At 36.1% G+C, this 12,428-nt stretch overlaps 1 protein-coding gene across 1 annotated transcript; it reads left to right on the top strand.

Moving 5' to 3' along the window:
* The first annotated feature begins 9,286 nt into the window (after positions 1 to 9,286).
* On the top strand, positions 9,287 to 11,682 carry LOC128224018 (uncharacterized). The gene is made up of 3 exons (XM_052933655.1): positions 9,287 to 9,703; positions 10,044 to 10,207; positions 10,680 to 11,682. Exons 1-3 carry the CDS (start codon positions 9,287 to 9,289, stop codon positions 11,680 to 11,682), a joined length of 1,584 nt encoding a protein of 527 aa, XP_052789615.1.
* The last annotated feature ends 746 nt before the right edge of the window (positions 11,683 to 12,428 follow it).

Genomic DNA, 12,428 nt, shown 5'->3' with positions numbered 1-12,428 from the left:
ATACCTAACTTAATTTTCAGCGCTGGATATTCGATAATTACTAATGCTCACTCTTCTAGACACTAATAATAGTCTTATACTATTTCACTAGCTCCAAGGAAAATAAATCTCTCTTTGAATAAAAGCTAAATGCTGTTATCAAAATAGAAATGCAAACATTTACTCGGGAGTTGGTAAAAGATCTTTGCCGGCGTCTGAAAGATGCAACCCATCCGCTTTCAAGTGGGATGTTGTAATTTTAAAGGTTAAACTTTTTGTTAAGTGTCATTGGGTTCTTGGTAGTATTTAGCGATAATCTATTCTTGTTAAGGAAACAATAGTTTAAAGCAGGCAAACATTTTCACAAGCATATTTGAGATGCTAACAATTTTAAACATTCCCGTGCCATTTCCACCATAGTGATTTATAAGTATTGCCGGATCATCTGAAGCTGTTTCTTTCATTAATCTTATCTTGTTTTCTAAATTACTTAAACTCAAGCCCCAAAATCCCTGTCAGCGTACATTCACGTGCCGGCGTAAGTTCAAGTTCATTCCACGGTGTACAGCAAAAGTAAATGCCCCATTAACGATGCATGAGCCACCACCCAAACGTCAGTTGCTATACATAGCTGTTGATGACGCCACGCCAATGCGAAACGAATTGGTACTGAACTTTTTGTAGTTTACCCCTAACATTGCAAAAAATATTTTAAACACAGTTGAAAACCTTGTTGAAAAAGTTGGTTTAATCTTGGTTGCCAAGTTTCGGACATGCCATATATAGGTCTCAAGCCATCAAATGTATTAAGACCTACTTGATACGATTGAAATGTATTTGCAAATAGAGATTTATCACTTCACCTTGCAGTTTCACTTCGTATATCGTCGAAAGAAAAGCTTCGGGGATCCAATCTGGCTGGTCTTTTGCCTATGGCGCTTCTGCTCTGAATCAGCCCCACTGATAGCGAGAAATAGCATCTGCAATACAATTTTCTTTGGAAGAAATGCTTCTTTACTCTATCCACATGTGATTCATTAAAGTAACAAGAGCTCTTAAGACAGCGCCCATTGTTTTAGAAATGAATGCATTAATGATGTTATATGTATCTGTACAAAACAGTATGAGGTATTATGTCACTGGAATGAACGGCATCAAGAATTTTGTCAGACAGTGCGTCTGACTATTAGGCTGCATTGTATAATTGTTTGATAGCTCTTAGCATCTGTGTGAAGTATGAAGCCCATTGAATGAATGGTAATGGTGATTTGAGTTAAAACCCAGAGTTTTCCCTAAATTTTAAACCAAATTTTCGAAGTCGATTTATCGCAATAATTTCTATTTATGATAATATGGAGTTATATAACCTAATTGTGTGATGGCCGTAAACTAAAGTGCGAAGTATTAAGTCAATATGATGAAGTGTATGGGAGTTATAAGTGAAAATTCCAAGTTGAATTAAAAAAGATACGTAATGTCCCCTTGAACTTTAATCTAAGTTACCAAGTAAATCAGGGGTCATACTTTGTATTTTGAATGTTATGGAGTTACTTTACCTAATTGTGTGATGGTCCTAAACAACTTTGTGAAGTATGAAGTGAATTGAATAAAGGATATTTCGTGAAATGCCTACTTTCCCTTTAACGTAAACAAGATGCCGTTGCCGACGCGGACGCCGACGCCGGCGCCAATGCAGACGCCGACGCTGGGGCAAGTAGCATTGCCCTTAGAGCTAAAAACAGCTTGCACCGATGAAACGTCTCAACATTGATTCATTAACTATCTTGTACTAAGCCCGCAAGGTATAGCTTTTCATTTTGCTTTAATTTGAAATATATGAAGTTTGTATTTTAATAAATACAAAATAAAGCATCAATTATAATTTCGTTGCCTGTTCATAACAATTCGGCTTCCTATTGACCATATGATTATAACACATGTTTAGGAATACTGAACGAAGAGTTATGTTCTCGAAGGCTGATTTTCTGCTTCGCAATTGTATTCTACGGAATACAATTTTAACTTTAAATAGTTTTAGACAAGTATACATTTGAAGAATGAACAAACTTTATAATACGCAAATTGATAATCATGTTATTTCATAATATATTAGCGTGTATCATAGAGAGGAGAATGTATTGACTTTAAGAATGATAGTGGTTTTGTGATATAAAGTGCCCGACTTTGACCCAAGAGTTTATTTAAATGAATCCCACCAGGGGTCTTCAAAAGGGGCAGTATGCACTAAAGTTAGTATCTTTATTCTTTGATATACTTCATTGATTCCATTCAGTCTATTGGCCAGTTATTTTTACTGTCCAATCAAAACACTCAGATTCTACTCTAAAATATAAGTTAGATCTAAAGTGGTTATTGCGTACGGCCCCAGTACTAGTTTAATACAAGTAAACGTGACCGTGGAGGGGATTGTGTGAACTTGACATGGGCACAAAAGGTTGATGCAAAAAATGCATTTTGATGCTAACACCCCCCCCCCCCCATTAAAACCCCATATTTTTGCAATAATATGGCGCTTTTTTAACTGGAATCATTTTGGCCACGTAGCTATTAATAAAAAAACGGTAAAGAAAGGCAAATCTATTCTACAATCTGTACACAAATCAAATGCTTTTTTATCATTATTGGCAAATGAGTTAAACATAAAAATGCATTTAAATGTAAAAACTTTTTTTAATCAATTTTATTGATCCCCTTCGACACCGACACACACTACTTAATAATAAGAACAAGATAAAAACCAAGAAGAATTGGCTCGCTAAATGGATGTGCATGCTTGCCCCATTGGCAATCGCGTACATGAAGCAAGAACACAACTCAAAAAGCAGCCACTCTTAGCTGAAGCAGAGGTTTCAATCACGTACTGTTTGACACATATCACAGTCACACGTTTTGAAGCTTCCCGAGACAAGCGCTTAGTACAGCACTCTCAGCAATTACAAACACCCTAATTTATTCACAACTCATTGCTACACAAACATATATTTTTTAGTAGTCCATTTTAGAACGTGACTGTTTGAAAAGTCACATCGTGGGGTTAAAAGTATAAATTACTTTTTGCAAAAATGTCAAATTTAAACCTTATCCAACGTATAATTATTATTTTCCTTTAACGCATTTCTGCAATAATTTAATTCTTGAAATGCGTTCCTCTAAACAACGCAGACAACACATGCAAGTTCGCGCCCATTGTAGTAGGGGGGACATTTAAGCCCGCTGGAGCAATGTGCCTCTACAAAGTACAACATGTTAACGCCTTTTCTCTCTTCCCACAACGCTTTCGGGCCTACGGTCGAGGCAAACATACTCGGAGCTGTCATCGTATTCAGGATATCCCATCACGATGTAGCCACTGTACTCTATCTTCCATCCTGGATAGCACTCCGTTCTACCGGGAACCATGATAGCCGTCCCTTTATTGACTTTGCAAACGGCACAGGGAGCCTGATGGCCGAACACGTTGTCGCCCAAAAAATCCGCTACATCGGTATGCATGTGAGGCCAGAACTCATATAATCAAGACACGTTGGATGTTAATTATGGAAACATTGAGCAGCAGATATGTTACTTAATACTTACACTATCCTTATTCATTGGTACAACCTAACTACGAGTTATATCAATACAACAATAATAATGAATAAACCCGTGTGTAGTTACACATCTGTTTATGAGCAAACAACATCTATACGATGTCGGCGTACGCCGAAGCAACCCCTGATATGACGAAAAAAATGTTGACTGGGATACAAAATGGCGGAATAGATACAGGTATTGCCGTCATATTTGTTGCAATGTGCGAGTTACAGTGTGTTTATATCACGTGATAAATTGCGTCATAAATGCTACGTCGGAAGTCAATATTTTGCTTCGAATGAAGACTTTACACAAAGGAAACATAGCGCAGTATACGCCGCTTACGGAGCCTCGCTTTCGGTATTTGACCAGAATTTGATTGAGAGTTTAGTTTCGTAAAACACTTCGACAAACCTTTTCACAATACGGCCGTTTGACGGAGCACTGACAATACACTATTTTGGAAACATGTTTGTCGAAGTTTTTGATGAAACTAATCATCTTATCAAACTCCGGTAATAAAAAGAAGGCGTTGCTCTTTAAGCGGCTTAGACTGCACTTAGTTTAATTTAATATGGTGTAGTAAAAGAAAAGTTATCCTTGATTTAAGTCTTCATTTTATGCAAAAAGTTGCCTTCTGGCGTAGCATTTATGACGTATTTTTTCACTTGGTATATACACACTGAGTTAGCAGATATCTTCAACCGTGCAAACGGCATGTATTAAGCAAAGCGCCGTGCTATTAAATGGTTCGCAAGCATATGGATTGCATGGCGATGTACGCCTCTGTAGTTAAATGAAGTCCTACAAGTGAGTTAATATACTAAACAAAACCTGTATAAAGCAGATCCGATCCGTTTCCGGGACAGACTCTGCGGCCCCATCTTGTGTACACGGAACCTACGTAGAAATAAAGTTTAAATATGAAGGCCTAGTTTAAGGAATGTTTGGGATGACAATCCCCTGCTGTGCATCTCCTGCTAATTGCACTGATGTCACAGTAGGGGCCAGTTTCTTGTTTATTCGTGTATTGGCTCAGGGCGATTAAGGGTCCATTTCTATAATATAACCTCTAAAACTTCACAGCATGATACTCAGATCGGAGATCTGATAAAACTTTTAGGCAATAAGATTAAGATCAATACACAGAGGTTGTGTACAATACACGTTTTTTGCTTTCTTTTGAGGAGGGGTGGGGACGCATTTTTAGACGGATTAAACTAGGCCTATAAGCACGACGAAAGCCATCTCTCCAACCCAAGATAAGTGGATACAAATTTTTGGCCATGCTGGAAATCCCACAGGAAAGATAAAGAAAGTACCCGCATGGAACTACCTTTTTATTGTCATCACTTCTCACTTCATCATTGTTGAAGACAGTCGTCTGTATTCACATAGAAACTTGTTTTGTGGCAATATTTAAAGTAAAAATTACAATATCTCGCTTCAAACTTCAAAACAAGTTTTCATGCTGCATTCAAGAAAAAATGCTACACACTCCTCAGAACTATTTGATGAACTGTTTGACTATAGTCAGCCGCTACTGGTTTAGAACATGTGAAGCGATATTTTTGTACAGTAGCTGGCCTATTTAGTATGTAGTTCGTAGTCATTTCAAAGAAGGCATCGAAACAAACGACCACAACACAGAAAAAATGAATGATACCACTCGATTCCTTGGCATCCTGTTTTGCCGACAAATCAGCCATCTATGCCTTTAATGCCACTATTTCAGCTGCCAAATCGCTTTCGGTGTGCAACAGCACGCGCTTCTCCTCCTGTCTGCTTGAACAAATTCTGACAAGTAAACAAAGTAAAATTACTAAATTTTTAAACATTGTATTCATCGTTTTGTAAATAAGCGTAGAATCCCACGCCAGTTCAAGTGTAATATTGTACGTATTTACCCCAAAACCTTATCGGACAACTATTTCTTAATATGGAAGTGTGCAATTTTAAACTGCACTGTCACGGATTGACTGTTGAGACGACTTCTTTTTGTCTTGAAATGAGCCAATCAATTAGCGCCTAAAATCGGCCCATAAAATGAGAGCTTCGAATTTTGTAACCCTTCTCACGCTATAGTTACATGGGTTACAGCCAAATAAATAGAACATATTACATACAATAAAAACAAAGTCAAAGTTCAACCACAAACTATCGAGTTTTCAGTTTGACATATGATCAGAGTTATGCAGTTACATTAGTAACAATGAGTTACAGCAAAGTTTCTGAAAAGTTTGAAAAAGTGTTTTTTTTCTATCCCAAATAACGTGGTTACGCGGTTACATTGGTTACAACTGGTTACATCGGTTACATCGAAAATTTTCAAAGTTCAACATAAAAAAAATAGAATTTTCAGGTCGACATATAATTAGAGTTATGCAGTTACATTAGTTACAATGCGTTACAGCAAAGTTTCTGAAAAGTTTGAAAAAGTGTTTTTTTTTCTATCTGAATTAGCGGGTTACGCGGTTACATTGGATACAACCGGTTACATCGGTTACATCGAAAATTTTCATCAAAAATCGGGTTTTCAGGTCGACATATGATCAGAGTTATGCGGTTACATTAGTTACAATGAGTTACAGCAAAGTTTCTGAAAAGTTTGAAAAAGTGTTTTTTTTCTATCTGAAATAGCGGGTTACGCGGTTATATTTGTTACAACTGGTTACATCGGTTACATGAAATGGGTACATCGTTGTGATCTTTCCAAATGAAACTTCAGGCTGCAGTTAGCCTGTGGAACACTTAATGGTGTTATTTTTGGAATGACGTGACGTTAACAATATATTTTATAGGCTTGACATATTTAATAATATTCCTGATAGGTCCTTTTTTCGGTGTTCAGTCCATGGAATGCAATATATATCTCAAACAAACAATACCATGATGGGACATCTGTTTAATAGTCATAGGGTATTCTAACATTCATGCATATAAAATGAAAATGACACTTCAGTCACAGAAAGAAACGATTGTATTCTAGCAGCACACTGTAAAAGAACAAGTACACTACATAAACTTTAACAAATTGAAGAGATATGTTTTTATATCCCTGTTATGCGAAACTTCATCGTTTTAAAGTGTTTGGTGCGGGGGAAATGGGTTGATATGATCAAACAGAAGGTTGAGATAGCATTAACATTTTTTAAACATTTACGTTGGTGATGTTGTTGTAATTGTTGCTGTTGTCGTTGTTGTTGTCGTCGTTGTTGTTGTTGTTGTTGTTGTGCTTGTTGTTGGTGGTGCTGAGCTTATAAATTTAGCCCACGCCCTTAAATGGTTGTATTAGGGCTTGACCCCGACACATTCCTACGTATGACTTAATATCTGAAAAAGATAAAGCCAGATGAGGAATTTTAATTCCACCAGTGTACCCAAAATGCCGCGGTTTTTGCGATGAATGGCATCTAGAGTGCTTACAGAGCTCTTAAACATTAAGGAACATTTATACTGACATAAAAATTATGGATATAACATTTTAACTGTTTATAAAAATAGCATGTGCAGAATATGCAGTTACTTACTTAAAGAAGCTTATTTGTTGTTACATGTGTGCATACCTTGCCGATTTTGTCACGTATTAAGGGGATTTGAACACACATGTGCATTGTGTGTGAGGTGCGTATATGAGCTGGGGTCGCGCGTATTTTCGTACATACATAAACAGATATTAACATAAACATACATAAACATAGATTTAAAATAAAGATAGATTTAAAATGACAAAATGTCAGCACTGACACGGCCACAACAGAATCGTAACCTTTAGTCCATCTCCGGCAAGTTCGTTAAATAGCCGTGACACTGCACACCTTTCTCTTGCCGACCTTCATGTTAAACCGGTGTTAAATTAATGCTACCCATTCGCCGAGATCTCATCCACATTTACAAATAAAATATCATTTTAAATCATAAAGGAAAAACAAACAATGAAACATACCTTATCATGATGTTATTTCTGTACTATTGTCATAAATATTCATATATTCTAAAACTTCTTTAACAATACTTTCATTGCGAGAAATAAATCATTTTATTTTCGGCACACATCTATTCAATGCAATTTAAATCATTTATTTGATAAAGGCCACCGGCCCAAAACAATCATTATCTACAAACATATACATATAAGACAAACACAGGTGAATGGTGAACCCTCATTAACCAGTTTGTGTGGCCTTAAATATAGTAAAAGAGGTCATTTCACTTCTAATTTCAGTTGAAATAGAGAAAAAACATAAAAAAAACACTGTAATTACTATCAGAGAACTAGTTTTAACACTTAAGAGTCTAATTCCTGAAGTACATTGACAATATCATATTTACACTGAAATTCTCTGAATCTCCCACTCAATAGAGTGGTACAATGAAACTGTTAAGGTTATTCGGTACGCAATTTGCCGAATATTTTTACACGGGATTTTGAGTAGAAAATGAAGAAGCTTTGTAATACCTTATTTTGCACCAGTCAATTGTAACTGAGGTTAAAGTGCTAGTTGAAAAGAACATATTTTTAATATATTGTTATAATACTATCGTTTTCTCTGTTCCGAACATGAATATTCTTTTAACAACAACAACAACAATTCTTAAAACTAAAATTTTCTCTTTTTTATAGTTGGATTGTGTCCCCGTGTGTTAATTGTTACACTATCGTTAATTGACAATTTCAGTTCATCCTTCAAAAAAGTTGATTATAATATTTATTTAATAGTTCACACTACACTGTATAATTGTAATTGTAATATATTTATTATGTATATGAAACACAAAAAAATGTATAGTTTACGTGTAATAAATTCTGTTCTGTTCTGTTAATGCCCGACCATATCAGGCAAGCTCGGAACAGAAAAATCTTTAAACCAAAGCTCTGCTGGTACTGCGGTATTCACTGCTTGCACGAAATTTAGCCGTTCAAAGTGTTGAAGTACTTTTCCAGAACATCTATCCATACCAACACAATTCACAACAACAACAACCCCACCAACAACAACAAACACAATGTCATATAATATCACTACTACGCATATGATCTGAGAAAAATAAGACCTTGCATGGAGTACAAATAAACACATACATGTAAGCACACACATGTTTTTGTTATAGAATTCTAAAAATATTATTTACACTTAAAAAAATGTTATGGCTATTAGTGTCTTTTAATAATTGTTACGTTAATTTCAGTAGTTCCTATTTTTGTTTTGGGCTTCGTACTTATCATTTTAACGCTATTTGCTCTCTTAATTTAGATACATCATTTATGCGTTTCAGGAGAGATGCCTATTATTACACTTGGTTGAGTTTATATTAAAATTCATTAAAACAATACGGAGGTTGCAAATATTACTGTATTTGTTTTTAAATACTATTCCCAATAAAGCCTCACGTTTATTGATTACGATGCTAATTGTTGTTGAAGCTATAAAATTATTTAATTTGTTCCACAACTGTTGTGTTTCAAAGCACACCCAATATAAATGTTCTTTGGATGGCAAAATGTACATAATCTAAAAATCGACAAGTTTGAACTTAAAAAATAATGTATTTGTTGGTATTATTCCCAAAAGGAAATTGTAATAAAAACTACGTAAGGTGCTGTCAATTGTTGGTTCGTATATGTATTGTCCTTTCCGATAACTTGGTTACTTCCCCTGATTTCTAAGGGAGGCTACTCCATTTCCTACTTCCGGGGAATACATTTTGCAAGATGGCCGACGTAGACAATGAGATCACTGGGGCGTGTATGAATAACAATGAGTTGACACCATTTAAGGTCGTCGATTTGAAAAGATACCTTGCGAACCGGAAATTGAATGTATCAGGTCTTAAATGCGAATTGATTGAGAGGATAAAAGGCGCATATAGACTTTCTATAACTGACAAACGCGTGCTGGAGGAGAGAGATCGGGAAGAAAGAGAGAGAAGAGCAACCGAACGCTTTATCCTCCCATGTGGCGAGGGTCTTCCACCGCCATCAACACTGAAGGCATGGAAGTCCACTATTGATCTGTTTCCTGCTGTAGAGGAAAAGGATATATACAACTACATTGTACTGAAAAGAGACTCGAAACGTCAATTGAAGGCGAGGACTTATTATGTGGACGGACATGTACAGAAAGTTGAGGTATGTCAAATAGTGAGTTTATAATAAGTCTGAGGCTGTTTTTTCTGCCATGTTTACTTCATCTAGTTATATAATTAGCTCAAGGGGACTATTTTGACTTGGACATAAAAATAATTTGGTGTGAAAAATGTACTCAACATTTTTATGTAGGCGGGGCTAGCCACAATTAAGGGGGGTGTGGTGGATGCAAGCACATGTATGTGTCGAACCACACTGACTATATACTTATCTTAATTTTAAAAAAAATAATGTATTTTGTACAATTTTCATATGTTCTATGATGTATGTTGTTTATTTATTGTCATTTAAATTAAAATATTATTTATAATTTATTCTTCAGGTCCATCTCATAAGCGAAGAGTGCAGCCACTGTTATGTTCAAGCTTCCGTGCTGCCATCATTTCCAACTGCAGACAAAAGAAAGTCACCAGAGTACCAACCCTGGATCCTTCTGTCGAAAGTGACTGGCTGCATACACTCCGCGTTCTGCAACTGTCCAGCTGGGTAAGTTGAATTAATTTGTGATAAATCAAAGTCTCTGATCTGCATTGATGAAAGGTGTCAAACCCACACACGCTAGGCTATTTTGTCAGTATTATCAAATACTTAAACTTGGGGCATTCTTCAAACTATTTCATATCTTCTTATCAAACTTGGTACACTTGTTACAAGAGACAAAAAAGCACATGTTATAACTGTCATAATTTTGGCTTTCATGGTTAGCTGAGTTTTGCTATTTTTTTCTGAATGAAAGAACAGGCGAGCTTATGTATTGATTCAATGAACTCCCTTCACCGTGTTGGTGTTTACTTATGGCACTGTTTGTGTTTTGTATGTTCATGGCCTACCAGGAAATACTAAGTGTAAAATACTGTGTATTCACCTCCATTTTCAAACTTTAATGTTTTGGAATATACATGTAAGTATAACAAGTAAAAAGGCACACATGTAAATGAATTTTTTTATTTTCATCTAGTGAAGGTGAATGCTGCAACCATATTGGTGCCCTGCTGTATGGACTTGAAGACCTGACGCGTAAAAAAACCCTTGCTCCAACATCCAAACCCTGTGCCTGGAACAACTTCAGCATGCTGTCTGCACCACGGAAACGTAAGCTGTCGCCTAGGAAATCTGAAGATCTTATGTTCTCAAAGAAGAAACTGTACAACGTGTCAGTACGTAAAGTTTCTGTAAACAAAAACCATGAACTGAACTCTATCAATGGATGCACTGTTAACATTGACAGATTTAGGCAGAAACTGGTTGGTTCGAAGTTGAATGTAGGCTGGTTAAAAAACTTTGAAATTGAAACAACTGAAAATGAACCAGATCTCCCTGTGTTACATTCTGTGCCATTCAACTACCATGATAGTGTAAACTTGAGGGACAGTTCTAGTAAGACAGTGTTTTTGGATCATTTTGACTCTTTGAAGCAAAGCGCTGAAGAAATTCAATTAACTGAAATCTTAACAAGGGGCCAAAAAAGTGGGAAATGGCAAGAGGCCAGAAAAGAACGCCTAACAGCTTCAAACTTTGGCAGCATCTGTCGTAGGAAAGAATCAACTGAACCTGACGGACTCCTGCGGCAGATGTTGTATTCCAATTTCACAAGCAAGTACACAGAATATGGAATTAAACATGAGAAGGCTGCAAAGAGAATGTATGCGAAAGCAATGCAAACTGACCACAAAGGACTAGCAGTTAAAGACAGTGGTCTAGTTGTATGTGCCGACAGACCCTACCTTGGTGCCAGTCCAGATGGGCTTGTGTTCTGTTCACATTGTACAGAAAGTGTTGGTCTGGTTGAGATTAAGTGTCCTGCCTCTAAGAAATGGAGGATGCAAACGCCTGAGGAATGCTGTGAAGACAATGATTTTTTTTTGTCAGTTAGAGAATGGCCAGGTGTTACTCAAGGAAACACACAAATATTACTACCAGGTCCAAGGGCAGATGGGAATCACCGGGAGGAAATGGTGTGATTTTGTAGTTTGGACATGTGTAGGTCTTTCTATACAGAGAATTGCATTTTGTGAATCATTTTGGCTGAAAATGTTGTGTCAACTTGACAGATTTTGCCTTGAATCATACATTCCTGAACTGTACGCACAACGTGTTAAAAGGGGAATGAGTCTGTTCAATTGATTTGTACATCGTCTAGTTATGTGTTGTTTATACATGTACATTTGAATGATCAATAATGGCAATTTATGTGAATATCTTGTTTGCTTTCAGTTATTTTCATAACTATATTCAAAATGAAACTCCAAAATGACTGTATTGTTACTATAATTTGAAACCATGAATAAAAAAGTTGTAAATCTAAATTTTGGGCAGTATTTTGAAAGTATGTGTACTTTTGTCAACATATTGTGATTATGCGATGCTGTAAATCTACTTTAATTATTTCCTTGTTTTATGTTTGACCTTTTCTACTTTTCCTTTCCATTTATCTAGTTTTCAGGGATGTATTTCTGAGCTTAATAAATGGACATATGTTTAACCTTTCAAGTGTGTTATTATTGCATTTTGTGTGCAGGATAGTGATAGCGTTTATATTGCCATTGTTTAAAGAAGTAGCTGAGTTTTACTCTAAAACAATTGAAGATGTTCAATTGAATATTGGTTTGCATGTAGCTACTGCACGGCCCATAACTCAAGACTGTCGAGTTGTTCTCCTTTTCTGACTTGCTAATTAAAAACAACAAATGAGTGTTACTTTCTTATG

This window comes from Mya arenaria, chromosome 1 (assembly GCF_026914265.1).
Source record: "Mya arenaria isolate MELC-2E11 chromosome 1, ASM2691426v1".
Taxonomy (NCBI): Eukaryota; Metazoa; Mollusca; class Bivalvia; order Myida; family Myidae; genus Mya; species Mya arenaria.
This window is presented reverse-complemented; position numbering and strand designations above follow the sequence as displayed.